This window comes from Serinus canaria, chromosome 19 (assembly GCF_022539315.1).
Source record: "Serinus canaria isolate serCan28SL12 chromosome 19, serCan2020, whole genome shotgun sequence".
Taxonomy (NCBI): Eukaryota; Metazoa; Chordata; class Aves; order Passeriformes; family Fringillidae; genus Serinus; species Serinus canaria.
This window is the reverse complement of record NC_066332.1, coordinates 128,733-146,953: the sequence shown is the minus strand read 5'-3', so window position 1 is coordinate 146,953 and position 18,221 is coordinate 128,733. Positions and strand designations below refer to the sequence as shown.

Here is an 18,221-nt window from a genome sequence, read left to right as displayed (position 1 = left end):
TGGTTTTACCCACTGCTTCTAAAGCCCTATTTAAAGCTATTGTTCTCTACTATGTTCAGAGCCATACTGACTAGAGGAAAGGATTCCTTTTTCTTGAAGGTGTGCAGTTGGTCTCAATTAGCATAAGCTGAATTTCAGGCTGTGGGAAGTTTTTGTTTGAATGCTCTTTGGATCACCTAAAACTCATCCTGGATGTTTTGCAAGTGCTTAGGCTTTCTGCAGCTCCCTTCTACCCAGCTGTCAGACCAGTTCTGTAAAGCAAGCAGCCAAAACTTTGTCTGTCCTCTCCTTGGCACAGTGAAAAGGAAGCTCATAATCAAATGATTTGAAGGCAGTTTGCAATAATTCTGCACAATAAGGGAATATTGATTCCCTTTTCTGTATTGACAAAAAAAAAAGGACTGAGGCATGAATTAGCTAATTTAAATTCCTCATGGAGTCCCATGTCTCATCTCCAGGTACAGCAAGCAAGTCTCCTTTCACAAGATTAGTCCATCTAACGGTATCAACACATTTTTTGTCTTTCTCTTTATGTTCTTTTTTCTTCACTGCATCATATTGAAACAGGAAGAATACAAATCATATTTGCACTGGTCATTCAGAGTTAACCTTAGAACAACTCGTTTAGAGTGAACTATTTCCATTTTCTTATTTAAGTGCTTCTAGTGCTTCTTTTTTTCTTTTTTTTACTAGGAACCATTTTTTCATTGGAGACAGGCCACAGGAATTCAAGTTTTGGCCAATTCCCCCACATTCTGCTAGACTTTGCACTGGTGTGAAGTGTGTTTCCTCTGTGTTGGTAAGTTACCCAGAGGGCCTGCTCCGAAAGGTTTGAAGATTTGGAATCTGTCCAGATCCGGTTGGCTACTTTTTTCTTAGTGGGCATTCACTGCTTTTATAAATGAAAAGTAACATTGGAGTGTCTTGTTTTGAACTTCTGTCACTCAAGTTCCTTTGGTCAGCAGAGGACAAAGAGTGCAAGCTGTAGTCAGAGCTCCCTCATTACTAGCTGTGGAATCTGAAATTCTTTCTGTCAGTAACTGCTAGGTAAGACTGTATTAAGAGACTGCAGGATCAAATTGTTGATATATGATTTATGCTGACTTCAATTTCAGGTGGCTGTTGCCATCCCAGAAGCAAAACCTAAAATATCAACTATTTGTTTGTCTAGTTGTCCCTTTCTGCCCACTCGGTTGTGCTGGCCACCATCAGCAGGGCCGTTCCTTTGGATTCCAAGGCTGCGATGTAGACAAAATCACTGAAGTCAACGTCAAAAATAACCTTTCAAGTTAACCTTCCTGGGTTATTTTTAACCCAGATCCAGAGGCACAATGCCTCTCAAAATAATAGCAAAACACAGCCATGCATGCCGGCACAGACCTTTGTTTTAGAGAGATCCCCACTGTGGTTTTAACTCTCGATTTCGCTAAGGAGCTCAGTCCTTCCTCACCACGGTGTGAATGAGCGAGGGACGATCCTGCCCTGGCGCCACCAGCAGCTCCCGAGAGGCCAGCTCCCGAAAGGGGCGGCGGCAGCACCCCGGTCCCTGCACGCCGTGGGAGTCTGTGCGTGCCGGCACCTCTCGGTGCGCTCTGCGAGCAGGGAGAGCGTTCTTACAAGACTCTCCCGGCTGGGCTGGTAGCTGATACACAACCATCGAGCCGCTTTCCTTGGCACGGAGGTGGCCGTAAGGGAGGGGGTACGGGACCGGCCCGCGCCGTGTCCCGGCGGCCCGGCAGGGAGGACGGGTCGGAGCGGGGCCCGGGCGCTCCGGGAGGCTCGTTCGCTCCCTGTCCTCAGCCGGGAGGGTGAGGCTGCCGGAGGCTGCCCGGGGCGGCCCCCGGCGGGGCAGGCGGGACGTGTCGCCCCCGGCCGGGTCCCTCCCGCCCCTCCCGCCTCGTACTTAAAGCGGCGGCCGCGGGCCCTGCCGGCGCTCGCGCCTTGACCGTGTCCTCCCACAGAGCATGGCCCCGACGTGCCTGCAGCCGCTGCTGAGGTACCGCTCCTTCGCCATCCTCTTCCTCACGCCGGTGCTGCTGCTGCCGCTGCCGCTCGCTGTGCCCACGAAGGTAGGTGCCTGCGGGGCCCCTGCGGGAACAGAGCCCGGCTCCGGGCCTGCTGCCCCCCGGGTGACCCCGCTCTGCCCGGCTCCGGCCCTGCTCCCGGTGGCACCCAACCCACCATGCCAATTAGATGCAATTCATTCTGGGCCAAGACAAACCCATGCGTAGCTGGCCGGCATTGGGATTGTCCTGCATTATGTCGTAGTGATTGGAGTCGGCAGACGGGCAGGAGTGCGTCCCCCAGCTCTCTGCTCAGGGTCTGATATTCCCAGCGTGTTGCTTGGTGACATTCTCCACCCTAATGCAGTCAGCGTTGTGTTGTATGAATTGGTCAGGATTTCAAATGCCAAGTCCTCCAATTCATCCATCTTACTCCAGGGATGGTGACGGCGCAACTCCTTTGCATTCAGTGGAGTTACGCTAGCATAAAGTTGGAATAACCCAGGAAAGTTTGAGCTTTAATGCCTTGTAGCCTTCTTGACCAAGTGTGAATGCTCAGTTTGCAGTATTTTAGCCTACTAGAGCTTTGGAGGCTATTCTACTGCCAAAGCCAGCCTTTCTTCTGAGCAACTTGTATTGCTCAGTCTGTTTTAAAGTAAGGGAAAAATGTATCTGTGCTTATAAACCAAATTGCCAACCCTTCTTGTTTACCTGTCTAAGTTATATACCAGCCCAGCCTTTCAGTTGAATGGTGTTGCTTTATATAATGAGGCGTTCCTGACTGTTAAGCTCTACTTTGATCAAAACTAGGAAAGATAATTTCCAAAAAAATTAAATATGCCTTCAGTTTGCCATTATTTGTAGGCATATTTTGTCATTAGTCTAACCTAAGAAATTACAGTGTTGCACAATGGGAAGGCAATATTTCTGTCAGTGACTGCTTTTTCATCTCTCAGCCAGGAGGCAGGTCACTGTGTTTTGTGTCAACTGCACAGAAACACCAAAGAGACATTCTGTGACTGTTTCCATAAATCATGTATATATAGGTATAAATACAAATATATATTTAATTCCAAATCTTTTGTTGTTTGAATTGGCCACAGTTGCTGGAGTTAAATTATAAGCATGGCTGTATTTTTGAACTTCACATAAATTATTTACTCTCTGCTTTCTAAAACCAGGGTTTTGAATTTTATTCATTTAGAGTTGTTTATCTGTCTTTCATACTAGCAACAGATTAACCAGTCAATTCTACCCCTGCATTACTACAGTACAGCATGAATTGTATCATGAGCTGACCTTATATTTATAAAGGGAAGAGACTTCAACAGGATCTGTCTGATATCTTCTAGTCTCTGAAGAATTTTTCTTTTCAAAACTTGTGCTGTAATTAATCTGGAAACTTGAAGGAAAAAATTTCACATTACTTAGAAAAGATGTTTTCTGGTTCTTAAACTTCTCAACAAAATTACCTAAAACACAGCCCTACTTACTAGTAGCACCTGATGTCAATTTTTAAATGTCACTGTCACACCATTTATTTTAGCAATAAAGTCACATTTGTTGTATTAGAGTAAAATCCCATAAACACATGCCCTAAATAGGAGCAAATAGTGAGCTACAGAACACTGACTTCAGCTTTCAAGCAGTTCACTGTTAGCTAATGAATACCTGCTTCTCCTGACAATTTTAGAGTACAAACCACAGAAGGCTGGGATACAGAAATGCCTAGTCAACAGCCCAAAAAGACAGGTTACAAGAATTCTAAACTAGGGAATCCCCTTAGCAGGTAGGGAGAGTATGATATGGGAAAACAGTTTAATACCTCTAATGTGCTTAGTCACAAAAAAAGAAGTTTTACTTTAGGAGTTACTTTAAAAAGCAAATAACTTTTAAAATTATTCAGTGAAATAGTTTCTGAGCTCAGCTGTGTTACTGGACATACATCAAAGACTTGTGAATTTCAGAAAAGCTAATCATCCACACTGGGAAATTTGGCCATCCATTTAAAAAAATTAACTCTATATTGCTGTTCTTGGCTCCTGGATGTAAAATCTGCTGACCTCAACCACCAAGAGGTACTTTTACAAAGCAAGCTGTGCACTTACCTAGTGGTGGAAGATTTGTTTTTCTCACAGCATTTATTCTGTGTTAAAGCAAACACTATTGTCTTCTTGGTCAAAAAGATCTTTTTATACAAGTGACTTCAGAACATTTAAAAGCTCAAGTTTAAGTCCTTATTCAGCATAACTTGTTAAGCTACAGACAGTGCAGTGTATGAGCCACTTTCAAGAGCTACCAATGTGTTTCTTATCTTTAAAAACAGTTTATGATCCTTAAATATGTCTTCTATAATGTTGCAGGAGGCCAGATGTGCATATATCATCATTATCATGGCTGTGTACTGGTGCACTGAAGTGATCCCCCTGGCTGTCACCTCCCTCATGCCGGTGGTATTTTTCCCTCTGCTCGGAGTTCAGACCTCTAAAAAAGTGAGGAACTTGTGCAATCCAGGTCTGATACAGAGAAATCCAGTGCTCTGATCCCTCATCAATATTTAGCCAACAAGTCTGTATTAGTGTTCAGGGTTCTTATATGGGAAGATGCTGATCTATGTACACATTTGCCCAAAGTGTTGACAGTGGGGGGCTTGAGGTGGTAGAGGGGAGGGTCTCTTTTGGACATGGATCCTGCTGGAGAGCATCCCACTAGTGCCAGCAGTTTGTGTGTTCCCAGCCACAAAGAGAAAGAAAAAGTAGAGCTGACAGTCTTCTGGGAGATCTCAAAATGCATGGGACAAACTTGTGAGAGTTTGTCCCATGGTGCCAGCAGGTGTGCTGTGTCCTCCCCAGATCTCTGCCTGGGCTGTTAGTGCTGGAGGCACAAGGCACAGGCTGTGTTCGGGTTCTGTAGCCCAGGTTCACTTCTGCCCAACAGGCTGGTCAAGGCAGGTTGCTGATGGTGCTGAGAAAGCCCTTTTGGAGCTCAGTATTTCCAGCACCTTCCATACTTTGAACCCCCTGCTGCATTTTAGGAAACTGATGTTATTTTGCACCATGATGCACAAAGAGCTCCTGCACAGGCAAGTCAGCAGTTACACAGGAGACGAAGGTTTCAGGAAACTGCAGGGAGCTCACAGGCAGCAGCTGCCTCTTGTTCCAGTGTTGACTGGGGCCTAGTCCAGTCCATGGATTTGAGAGGGTGGTAAGCAGATTGTACTAGTGAAGCAAGTATTTTGGCCTGACTTACCTTCTCTGTCTTACAGGTATGCTTGCAGTACCTAAATAGCACAAACATGCTCTTCTTTGGAGGGCTGATTGTCGCAATTTCTGTTGAGCAGTGGAATCTTCACAAAAGGATTGCACTGAGGGTCCTTCTGATTCTTGGGGTGAAACCTGCACTGTAAGAGTATTACATTGGTTTTTTTCTTACCTCTTATCAATTTAGCAAAGGCCTAGGGATGATATTTAACAGTCAGCAGAGAAAGGATCCTTCAAGAGCCAATTAGCTGTACTTGCACAGAGTTTCCAGAAATGAACTCTAGCAACAGGAGCAGTTTATTTGTACTTTATCCAAAACTAGCATCTGACTAAATTTTAGAGGTTTGCCATTGGGGACAAAATTATGACAGACTTAATTATGCCCTGGGATTCCTTCAGTGAACGTGGCAGAGCTGTCCTAGAAGGGAGTCTGGCCCTGCTCTGCTCCAGTGGCTGCACACATCCCTGCCTGGGATTTGATCTCCAAATTATAGTGACTACAAAGCCTAGCAGCATCTGTTCACTTTCTTCCTCTCTCCTCTGTGTCTTTCTCTCTTTTCAGCCTGATGCTGGGATTTATGATCGTCACTGCCTTCCTGTCAATGTGGATAAGCAACACAGCCACCACTGCCATGATGGTTCCCATTGTCCAGGCTGTCCTGGATCAATTGGACATGACAGAGCATGATGTGACCACGGTGGAACCAGCAACTGGGCAAACAAATACAGTGATTGAGCTGGAGGAAAAGAGCACATCAGGGTCCACTGCAGTGCACGGTAATGGCCTGCTCACCAATAAGCTGATGCTACTGAACTTGCTACACTCAGCTCCCCAACCTAGGAGTGCTGTGTACCCTTTCCAAGGAAAGAAGATGGTAACCTGACTGAAATCCTGAAAATATATGACATTTAGGTTTTATGAAATAGCTTTCAATTTTGATGGCTGCCATTTTGTATGCTAGTGATAGAGCCCAGACAGGTTGTTATGTTCTTTCCTTCGAGCTAGAGTCATCCTCCCAGTTTCCCTAGACTTAACTGCCTGTTTAGGGAAGTGAAGAGCATATCCTGTGGGAAATAACCATCCAAACCCCCAGCATCCCACTTTCTAAATCTTGTGATTATCAGTGGTGATTCAGGTTCTAGGCTATGTAGGACTATTTGAAAAAAATATGTAAACACAGTCTATTTTGGTTATAGGGTAATAAATATCTCTTTATTGACCAGATGGTATGTGGAGGTAGGGAGAAAAAAGAGGACTGCTTTAAAAGCCACATGGAGAAGAGGAACTGGTGTAATTTGACGAACAGTAGACAAGCTGTTCTTGTGTGTGATCTTACCCTGATGCTTGATTCCTCAAGGTCCTCTGCTACTGATGTGGTTCTACAATAGCTTTCACTTCATTTTGAATATGAGCACAAACTCAGACCCACTCATTTCAGTGCTCTGCTGTGCTGTTACACAGGGCTATATTATTAAATATGATTAAAAATCAGATTCCAAGTGTAGTGAAGATAATAAGAGTGTGCAGAAAATACCCTTTGATATTGTTGAGTTGGTTGCAATTGCCATAAATTCTTTGTCCTGCTCCATTAGTCCAGTTAGATTTCAAGATTAGAGTGTTAACCTCAGAGAACAATGGACACAGCAGTAAAGTTTTGTAGTTATTGTAAACTGACATAATGCCAAGCAAGGATTTGGGTTTCAGTGTTTTTTTTTTTCCCTGCCTGTATTCACATCTGTTAAAGCTAGTTGGGTTGTTGCTGTGGAATTGGAATGGTTTCAGTGATGACAATATTTGGCTGGTGGTAAGCCTCTCTGTGAAACAAGACATTACTGAAGAGGAGTTGTGGCACTGATGTGGGCAACAGCATCCTTGAATCATGTAAACTCAGTCCATCAGCCTCTTTCTTCTGCTCCTCGTGAACATTAGTCTGAAGTATTTAGGGAGATATCTGTGGGTTTTTAAATTAAAATAAAAGGCACATACAAACTGAAAGCACTATGCCTACAGACCCTATCCTCAACTCTCTGCCTTTCCAACTTTACCTGAGGCAAATAATTTTCTTTCTGACTAGGTGTAAGCAATGAACAAGTCACTGATGACTCCAAATCTTCTGAGGAAAGTAAAACGAGGAAGCGTATATGCAAGGGAATGACACTTTGTGTATGCTATGCAGCCAGCATCGGAGGAACTGCAACACTTACTGGAACAGGACCAAATGTGGTACTGAAAGGCCAGATGAATCAGTAAGTAATTTTTGCTGCTTCTTTTAGTTACACTGCCGTACTGTTTGTGTGACCAATTGACTGGTCTTAGATGACAATTTCAGTTGTGAGCTTCAAGCAGTTAGTTGAGGAGCTGAGACTGAGAAATGTGTATGAAGTGTTAGGCCTCTTTTTTTTTTTTTTTTTTGCTTCAGCATCTTTTAAAAGAAAGCTATGTGATGGAATTAAGGTCTTCTGAAAAAATGGAAATACTTGTTGGCAATCAACATGCAAATGGTTGATTATGCAATATTGGTTCTTCTGTGCCCTCTTTTTCAACTGAAATGCAGCACATCCAGAAGAGGAACTGCAGTAAAGAGCACCAGAAGAATGTAGATTAACTCTACTCATAAGCGCACTGAAGAGAGCTAGAAGGAACTTGGCCCCTCATGTAACACTGTTCCTCCATGCTGTGGCTGTGGAAACTGTGCAGTTGTGTTGTTCTGTCATTGCTAAACTGAGATTGGGAACTGATTTACATGGAACCCAATCTGCAGTGGAAAATTTTCCAACTTTACTTCCTTGTGTTGCAAGTGCTTCAGCCTTAGCTGCTACATTATCTCTTGGTTTTAACACCCAGCTGGAAGTTTGCTATTGATATTTTTCCTCCAGTCATTATTGGCAAGCACAGAGAATAACAAAAATTGCCTTTCTTAAAACACTGTCTTCATTCTTTCAAGCCAACTAGCAACTTTTTCATCTGTTGAAGGCAGCAGAAGTACAGATATTAATTTCAGGGAAGACATTTATTGTTCTCTTACTAAAATGAGTTGGGAGGAAGACAAAAATATCCTTTCTTGGGATAAATGTTAGGAGTGAAAGGTGTCTAGAATAAATGGGAGATCTTTCAGCCATGCTTGTCTGATTGAGACCTAAAGTATCAGCATAAGCCCCTGTATGCATCAAATTAAAACACAGGGAAAACTGACAGTCATTTAAGTTCTGCTCTGAAATCAGGCTGCCTTATCCCATGACTTAAATTAGGCTGTGTATGTTACCTATGATTGCTTGTAATGGTTGTCCTAGATTTACATGCATAATTGTCTCTAGCACATATTAAAGGAAGACTAGATTTCTAAAGGTTTTGACTTTCATACAGAAAATAATTTCTTTACAGGTTATACCCCGACAGTAATGATATTGTGGATTTTGCTTCCTGGTTTGGATTTTCATTCCCAAACATGGTCCTGATGTTGGTGCTAGCTTGGCTTTGGTTACAGTGCTCCTTCATGGGACTCAAGTGAGTATTTATCTACATGATATTATGTAAACCCCTCAGTAAGTTAGTGCAGATCAGCTTACTGAGACATCTGGCTAAAACAAATGCAGTGACAAGTTATTAATTTTGTAGCAGACAGCAGGTCCATTTCACAAAAATTTTGAGGTCTGGAAACCTTTTGTGTTAATGGGAGGTATATTAAGGCAAAAGCCATATACTTTCTTAATCTTCAGTCAGAATTGTGTTTTTATTTTTCAATCTCTTGCCTGTGAATTTCAGCCTTAGGAGAGCTGGCATAGCTGGTTTGCAGTCATTGATTCAAACCTGACTTTTTCATCCTGGGTTACTCCAAATTGCCATCCTTTGATAAACCACATTCTTCTGTGAGAACTGGTGTGTCCCCACAAAATACTTTGGCACTGTTGTAGTTTCTTTATTTATGGCCTCTGCTGTGGTCTGTGTATGTCCCCAAGAGGAGCAGCTGCAGAGTGATAAGGATGTTAGATCCCTCTAATATGTTCATACTTACGGTATTTTTTTTCTCCCTTTTTTCAAAGCTTAAAAAAAAGCTGTGGCTTTCGGGCAAAGAAAACTGACAAAGAAAAAGCTGCATACGGTGTGCTGAAGGCAGAAATGAAGAAGTTAGGCCCTATGTCTTATGCTGAAATAAATGTCCTCCTTTTGTTTGTATTGCTGGTGGTCTTGTGGTTTTCCAGAAACCCAGGCTTTATAAAAGGCTGGGCTGGTATACTCTTCAAAGGAGGAGAAAAGTAAGTATTTAGGGTTTTTTTCCATCTTTTACCCACTTGGTTATTATTCAGATTCCCTTTCTCATAAATTCCATTTTGAATGTGGGATCATTAATTCCAACTTTACCTGACTTAACATGTTAGCTGGGCTTGATGCAATGGCTTGTACATGACACTACCAATCATCTGTGATTTGACCGTTTGTGCTGCAGTGAAAAGGCTGGAGACTGAGACATGGAGCAAGCTGAACTTTGTAAAAGAAGAGAAAATTCTGTAATGTTGGTCTCAGTCACACTGACATACACCTTAGTATTTTGTTTGTATGAGCTCCAATCAGTTGCAGTGACATTTGAATATTTGCTAATATCACCTTTAACCAATACCTTAGAGCTCACGGGAAAATTGATTTTGTGCTTGGAATGGCTTCTTTGTGTAGTGTTTGTGCATGGCATGTAAGGAATATAAAATATTTATTGGGACTATCATTCAGGCCATTTATTTAGATGTCTGTCTTTGAGATACAACTGTTGAATCTTGGCTTCAGCGCAGAGAAAGAACCCTGCTCCAGGAGGGATGAGTTGTCATCCAGGACTCTATTTATTAATGTGTATTGTAGCTTGTTTCTTTTATTTATTTTATTTATTGTGTTTAAATTATGTCAGGTCTGAGAGACTTCAGACATGAGCTAATGACCTATTTTGCTCAAGCCCCAAATGGGATGGCAACGATCAGTGACTAGAATGCTGGAAGGCACCCCTTTTCTAGGAGAAAGGTGTCCATTTTCTAACCTGTATTCTCTTTTCTTCATTAGGTATATGACTGATTCTGTTCCTGCTGTGTTTATTGCCCTGTTACTGTTTGTCCTTCCTGCTCAGAAGCCCAAGTGCATAGGCTGGAATCCAAGCACGTCTGACCCTGAAGAGACTGAAGAAGGTATTTAAAAGAGGGACTTTAGTACTGTGAAACATCTAACCCACACAGCCAACAAGGCAGAAACATGCACTGGATTTGCATGCAGTTCTTTAGAGCATCTCACCTACCTTCCTTGTTGGGCAGTGCTGGGGCAGAGTCCACGTCCATTTCCACGTGTGTTACCCTCACCCTGTGCAGATTTCTCAGTACTGTGCATCTGCCCACCAGTATCTTACAGAACAGAAGACAAAGTGTCTTCGCTTTCCTAAAACATGTTCTACTTTTTATTTCTCACTTCAGATAAGAAAAAGTCATTTTTATCAGCCCCGCTGCTAGACTGGAATGTGGTTCAAAGGAAGATGCCCTGGAGCATTGTGCTGCTGCTGGGAGGAGGTTTTGCTTTGGCTGATGCAAGCGCAGTATGTCCTGACATCTGTTTTTCTCTGACTCAAAGGCAAACTTCCCTGGTTTGTTATCTAGTCCTGTATTACTGGGCATGCACCCAAAGCCAAACCCAGTAGCCAAGTTCACATCTGAAGGGAGATCTAAATTAGCAAAAACCAAGGAGAGGTGAATGCTTGTGAGTCTTCTTCAGGAATTTTTGTTCTTTAAAGTTTCTTTTATTTATCTTACCTCTTGGAGACTCCTGAGTAGGTTGGGATCTTTGCTGTCTGGACAGTCCAGAAAAGCATCCTTTCTTATTTCTGTAATCATCCCAGTCCCAGTCCTGGCTAGAAAAGTAGAAGTATAGATAGCACTTGTCAGATTTTCAGGACCATCTGAGGTTTGTTTGAGGGTTATATATCTTCAGACTTAAAGCAAAACCACTGCTGAAGTGGTCAGAGAGAAAATCCTGGGTTGATGCTGTGTTTATAAATTCACAGAAAAGACAGCTAAATTCCCAAAACAGGAAGGAATCTTGAGGTGAACCCATATTGTTTCTTTCATCACTGCTAAGATGCATCTAAATTAAAGGAAGCGTTATCTATCAATAGTGCGATATTTTGGGGAAAGTAATGTTCACATCTAAGTTTTGTGGCTAATTAGGTTTAAACCGTGGGGCAAGTTAAAGCTCTGATCCTGACATTCATCTACATACAACACACATGGATTATTAAAGCTCCAGAGCATTAAAAACTATGAAGTCAGATATTGTAACCTGTTTGTATTAACTACTGCCTGTGTTCCTACAATAGAGCATTCACACAGAACCATAACCTTCAGAAACCTTAGAAAAATGTGCCAAGAAGCTTCTGGGCCATACACTAAGTATTTGCAATAGCCTCAGAAAAATTTTCTTGTTCAGCAAGAAACCATAATTTTGTAACGTGTGTGAGCAAGTATTTGGTTTCTGGAAGAATCAGAAAAGTGGGATTCAGTGTTATGTCTAGTTGGCAAGGAATTTTTTTTAGTTTTTGTGACAGATAATTGTACTTTCCCAGATGGTATATGTATAATTCAGGCGTCCTTTAGTATTATTTGTCAGGAATGTTGCCCATAACATGGCTTCCCTGTTTGTGAGTCAGGGGTTCTAAACCTCACTGACACCCACTTTCTTTCTTGCAGAACTCTGGGCTCTCAGCTTGGATGGGTCGTCAGATGACTCCACTGGGATCTATCCCACCATGGGCCATTGCAACAGTGATCTCCCTTATTACAGCTGTCTTCACCGAATGCACCAGTAACGTGGCCACAGCTACCCTCTTCCTGCCTGTCTTTTCATCCTTGGTAAGATTGCTTCTGTCCTGTTACCCTGTCAGCTGGAGGATCAGAGTTAAACTGGGTGGCAAAGCAATATTATAATTATTGTCTTGGATGTTGCTCCAGTGTACTTAAAAGGAAGCCAGGTCATGCCTTCTGTAAGGTGTGTGCCTTGGCCCTGGAGAGGGTGAAGTGACAGTCACTTTTTCAATACAGTTCAGCAAATATCAGTTACTTCTGGTCATTTTGAACCAACTTAGAACTGGGAAAACACACACACACACAAAACCCAAACCAAACCCAACCCAAAATCTAGCACTTTTTGATGGTGCCTTTGAATTATTCATCTTCACATTCTGTGCTAAAATACTCAAAGTGGTAGGCCTGATTATTAGGAATGTGTAATTTCTCACAGGAACCCAGAACAATTTTAAAACTTAGGGAGGAAAACCTGATAAGTTTTGCTGCCTTTTCTGAGCAGAATCGAAACTGTGGCATAAAGAGAAAAATAGGTTACTTTGTTCTTTAATTAGAAAAGGACAAACACTTTATTCTAGACTATTTTCTCAAAGCAAAATTACCCCAATCAAGGTACTGAGCTATTAATGACTTAAATTGGCACTTGAGTTTTGAGTGCCACAGAGTTTATGTAAAGTCTAAGAGTGTCACTCCATGTGCCTAGTAACTATAATTCCCATTCCTGGAAAAAGGGTGGTCTGAGGTCAAAGAAAAGATTGTTGGATATATTTGACCAGAAATCTAAATTATACCATAGAGCAAAACAAACAACATGAAAGAATTGTTTTTAAGTATCATTGGACAGGAAACAACAGCAAGTTATCTTTAAGCACATGTGGATTTCAGAATAAAGTGTTTGTGAATTATTTTGGTGATGTAATACAAGGAAACAAAGTAATGTATCTCATTGGTCTGGTGTGGATTGATCCTTTATGCTTTTCTTTTCAAACACCCCCAGAGTGATATTCTCTCCATTTCATTGCAGGCTGAATCAGTCAAGATCCACCCTTTGTATGTTATGCTGCCGGGTACTCTCAGTGCTTCATTTGCCTTCATGCTACCTGTTGCAACACCACCAAATGCAATAGTGTTTTCTTACGGCCACATCCGTGTTTTGGATATGGTAAGATAATTGCCTTCTCTCTTACCTGAAATTCTCCGTTGCTTTCTTTGCAAAATATGGTGAGAGTTTAATTTTCTTTGCATAGTATTTCCAAAGTACCAGGAAGCTCTTATGGGCTGTAACTGCAACTCTACGCCACTCTCTTCTGCAGCGTTAATATTGTGATAAAAATTTGCATCTCTGCAGTAACAGTACTTCTCTCATGGGCTTTGGCAGACATACAGATTGGCCCAAGTGAAATGAAAAACTGACAAGTCATAAGTCTCTGAAACCTGAAGGGTTAAAGTCCAGGCATGCCCTGCAGTGTTCTGGGGCTTTGGCAAGTGTCTAAAGCCTTGTCTCCACTGGAGCTGAAAGCAGAAGGTAGCAATCAGTAGCCCTTGGCTCTGGTCCTCTGATTTTCTGCCAGACCACACAGGGCAGGTTCTGGGCGGAACACACAAACATTACTGGTTTTCTAACTGGATACTTGAAGAGGGCATAAGCTGTTCTCTAACTAATAAGAACGATGTGTTACACATACCTTAAAGCTCCTCGACTGGTTATATACATAGCAAAGTGGTCAAAGACTTTGCAGAGTGTGTCCCCTGGTATCTCCACCTAAGCAAGAGCAGAAGGCAGTGGAGACAGTGGCTATTTCTGTGATTTATTTGACCATCTTTCTTGTGTATGTACAAGTAGGTCTTGTTGCAGTTTGCTGTGCTGGTGTTTGGGTGTTGCTGGTTTGGACTTGCTGGGCTGGTGTTTGGTTATTGTTGTTGGTTTGGATTTTTTTCCTCACAGGTTAAAGCTGGAATAGTGATGAATGTCATTGGAGTCTGCTGTGTCACACTGGCCATCAACACATGGGGAAGACCTATGTTTCAGCTGGACACATTCCCAGCCTGGGCGAACAGCACAAGAAACCAGTGAGCTGTGAAGAATTCGTGTATTGAACAAGGAAAGTACCCTCAGTACTCCCTATTGCCTAAAGTCCTGTGTAAACTCTCATCACCACTTCAGATCCAGTGCTGGGTGTTTGCTGCCTTCCAGCAGTCACACATCAGTTCAAGTTTGAACCAACCCAATCTTACTCCAGTTGTTCTGGAGCCAAAAATCTTGCAATTATACAACCTCTGTGTCAGGATCATAAGTATGTTTGAGTGATCCATTGTACCTCCAGTCAAGGTCAAGGATTAGGATTTATCAAACTTTCAATAAAGAGAGGGGAGGCTGTTGTATCAAATGGTTTGAACTATTATGTCACTGGTATGTACTTGTAAATCACTAGCATTGAAGATTGCACTCAGGCAGGGCTGAACATTCCTTACCTATTCCTTATACCTACAAGTCAACAACTGTACAGAGAAATCCCTGTTGTCACTTGTCTAGTGAAGAAAGGGGTATGTGATGTTGTTCTATGTTATGTTTTAGTTGGGCCTCAACCATGTGGTAGTATCCTTCCAAGTTAGCATTCAACACACTTTCTCTTGCCTTGTTTTCACTCCCAAATCTCACTGCATTTAGACACCTTTATTGAGGGTTGAGATAATGTAATTCCATGATGGTCATGATTCAGCTGGTATCTCGGACAAGGATGCACTAAGGCTGGCTCTGTGTTTGTTGCACTGTGGCAATTAGAGGGCAGGGAGCCTTTCCCTCAGATACAGGTGTAATTTCACATCCCAAGTAGTGTTTTCCGAGTGCCAGCCTGGAAATGCCCAGTGGCCCTTGGGACTTTACATCTATTGCAGAAGTTCCTGAATTAGCCCCTGATGTGCCCTATTAATTAACTCTGGAATTTATGAGGGAAGTCAAGATGTGAGGAAGGCTCTAACTGATGACCTGGGAAAAATGTAGGGGCCCAGATTTTAGTGCTTGTTCTGGCTGACAGCAGTGGGAGTTGTCCTGTGTACTTTGGAATTCATGTCTTGTGAGAAAAGGAATTTGTAACCTAATTATGCCATTTCTGTTGCAGAAGTAGTCTAGAGAATGATTGGTGTTGGGCTGGGTGTATTTTGTCAGTGGTACATGGATGCTTTTCCTTCAGCCCTGGGGATGGATGTGGGTGGGAGGTAAAGCAGTGTCTTACGGTGGAAAGATCTGTGGGTATGACCTGGGATGTGCTTCCAGACTTGCCATGTATCCCCGTGCAAGTCAGTTCACCTCTTTGTGCTTATTTCCCCTCCTAAAGAAGATGTTATGGAACCTATCTACCTCACCGAGGTGTTGTGAGGACATAAGGTAAAATTCTGCAGCCATAGTGATTTCCCACCTCATGATAATGGGTGCAAGGTGTTAAGTTATAGAATTACAGAATTCTGTGTATAAGATCTGGCATATAGCATAGTATTGTGTTTAGGATATTAAGTAGTTCTGTTATTAATGTGAATTTTCTTTATGGAACTGGAAAAATACATTTTTATCTAGAAGTGAGGGAAATATTTATCCACAAAATGACCAGTTGCTTTTTTGAGCAGAAAACTGCTTTAAGAATTTATTTCCATGCCTTTATCTTTTATGCTCTTTCATGGTGGTAAGCACCATAAACTGTCCACTGAATGTTGTTCCCAAGAGCCACCAATGGCTCCCTGTCTTTCCAGATGGCTGCAGGTGGTGCAGCCTCCCAGTTCTTCCAGGGAATGGTGGAGCATGTGGATAAACACGCTTCCACTTGCAGAGTCTGTCTAAGAAAGAGGCCAGTTCTAGTGCCAAGAATTGGCAGATGAGGTATTGCTCACAGATATTTGTCACCACCTGAAACTTATGACAGTATTTTTTTTAAGAAAGTGAAACCAGGAACAGTTGAGCATGTTCTGTCCTTTGGCAGTCACCACTTAATGCTGATTTGCATCTCTAGCTATCTAAATGCATTTGAGAAAGGGAATTCCTCTCTGACTAGTAAGATACAGGGGAACTTGCATGGGTAGATGATACTGAGCTTGGCTGTCTCAGTTCGTGCAGACCAAAACTCTTCTAAAACCAGTTCCAGCTAAAAGCTGTAGGACAGACGCTTCACTGTCCTATTTGCAGAAAAGAATGTTCTGAAAGTTTCTTGAAGGGGAGAGATGGCCCTTGCCTCAGCCAGTGAAGAGCTTCACTCTGTTGCTGGACAAGAAGGAAGCAAATGCTATTTTCATCAATAGTTACACAGGGTGATTCATGGTCAGGAGTGCTGGGCCAGGGCAGTGTGCATGTGGGGTAACGAACAGTGTTGAGTTTATTGTAACTGTGAATTATTGGATGTGTCACCTCTCTGTACTGTTAATAGCAGTGTCTTTTTGAGACACTTTTATGACATCCTGTGATTGATTCCTATTTAATTTAAATGGGTGGGTTACATAATTAGAGCCTGGCAAATAAAAAGTTTCTAGAACTGACTCCCCTCCTGTGTAACATAGTGGACCACTTGTTTCTGCATTAGCTTCCACTGTAGCACAGTGGTGCCCCAGTAAGATCCAGGAATGTACATGCTGTAGTTGAATAATGCAAAGCAGAGATTTGAACACCACTTTTAGGTGTCTTCAGACCTGAAAATCAGTGGTTTCTCTTCTTTAATCAGCTAAGTGATAACTCAAGTTCACATCTCTGAAGATGTTTAGGTGTGACCAAATCAGGTGGCATACTCCACGAACTGTCTCATTCATTTCAGAGTAAAGGATTATAAGACTCTAAGAAACACATCCACTTTTTAAGATAAATGTTGTACACACTTTCCAATATAACAGGCACAAATGGGCTTCTCTTCAGCAGCAAGCATGCATGGTGTCCTGTTCCAGTGCCCTGAGTAAATACATGTTACTTGCAGTGGACAGTGCAAGGACAATTGCTTTGTGACTAGATCTGGTTTACAGCCCCTTCAGCTGCAGGACAGGTACCATAGAAAGGTACCACTTACTAGACATAACAATTGTTTTGTTGCTCATCAAAGGAATATTGTTTTAGGTGCAGAGGTTGTGATGGTCCTAAGGTAGTGGCATAAAAGAATCAGTTTGCCCCCCACTTTCAAACATGCACCCCCAGCACCCACAATAAACATGTGAGGATCCTCAGTGTGGGCTTTGTCAGGGTGTTATTCAGCCACCCTGAGTGAGCAAACAGTTCCCATTTTACCATATGGGGGCAGAGTGTGATTCCTTGTGGTCAGTGAGTGTCAGCTGGCCAGCTGGCAGTGCTGCCTCTAAGGAGCTAAATTAAAGCTTTCTTATTTTCTGCCCACTTTCTATGGATCCTTGGCTTTTCCTTTCTTCTCTCAAAATACCAGTTTACCAAAATATCAAGTTGCTAATGCTGTTTCTGCAAATATTGAGTGTCCTAAACATTCAGCATTGTGATCTGTGCTGCTGTTGCACAGGGTTCCTCCTTGGTCATATACCAGTGTGCAAACTTGTTCCCACAGTGTAGTGCTTGGGAATGGTGTCACAACTGTGAATGAGTTCATGAACTACCAAACTACAAGAAAACATACAAAGGGAGAACAAAGGTACTTCCTGCCCATGTATTGAACATCTAGATCTGTGAAATTGAGAAGAAAAACCTTGCAGCATTCCCTACATGATTAGAAGTCCCCAATCTGAAGAGTGGTTCGGACTTGTTGGTGTCATCCACTGGGTTCAGAGCAGCGAGTAGTGCATTCCAGCTGAGTTCTGTTCTCACCTGAACTCAGTGTTTGGCTTTTTCAGCCTTTGTTTTCCAGCTCAGGTGTGTTGCCACTTGAAATAGCAATAACCTGGTTGTAGCCAAACCCAACATTTGCTGACAAAGTTAGAATTGGACAGTTGGTGAAAATCAGTCCAGAAAAAGAAATAGATCACTGAACCAGACCTAGCCAAAATGCGGCAGGGGTTCCTTAACATACCTCTTCCTTTTTAGTAGGGACATATTGTATACATTTTTACATACTTCACATCTTTTTTTCCCCGCCACCAAGTGTCTGTGCTAAATATGTGAAAAGGTGGGTGGTAATGAATCCCGAGCCCTTGGATCAAGTGA

General features: G+C 42.5%; 1 protein-coding gene across 1 annotated transcript; it reads left to right on the top strand.

Moving 5' to 3' along the window:
* Nucleotides 1-1,964: 1,964 nt before the first annotated feature.
* Nucleotides 1,965-14,465, top strand: SLC13A5 (solute carrier family 13 member 5). The gene is made up of 12 exons (XM_030232986.2): nucleotides 1,965-2,069; nucleotides 4,367-4,495; nucleotides 5,269-5,405; nucleotides 5,826-6,040; nucleotides 7,339-7,510; nucleotides 8,646-8,768; nucleotides 9,305-9,517; nucleotides 10,308-10,429; nucleotides 10,709-10,827; nucleotides 11,975-12,136; nucleotides 13,113-13,250; nucleotides 14,034-14,465. Exons 1-12 carry the CDS (start codon nucleotides 1,965-1,967, stop codon nucleotides 14,160-14,162), a joined length of 1,764 nt encoding a protein of 587 aa, XP_030088846.1. The 3' UTR covers nucleotides 14,163-14,465.
* The last annotated feature ends 3,756 nt before the right edge of the window (nucleotides 14,466-18,221 follow it).

What these genes read in the sequence shown, in the direction of transcription:
- SLC13A5 (XM_030232986.2), top strand. Translation starts at nt 1,965, where the DNA reads ATGGCCCCGACGTGCCTGCAGCCGCTGCTGAGGTACCGCTCCTTCGCC. An exon ending in CCCTGAAGAGACTGAAGAAG is followed by an intron (nt 10,430 to 10,708) that starts GTATTTAAAAGA and finishes TTCTCACTTCAG; the next exon opens with ATAAGAAAAAGTCATTTTTA. An exon ending in ACATCCGTGTTTTGGATATG is followed by an intron (nt 13,251 to 14,033) that starts GTAAGATAATTG and finishes TTTTCCTCACAG; the next exon opens with GTTAAAGCTGGAATAGTGAT.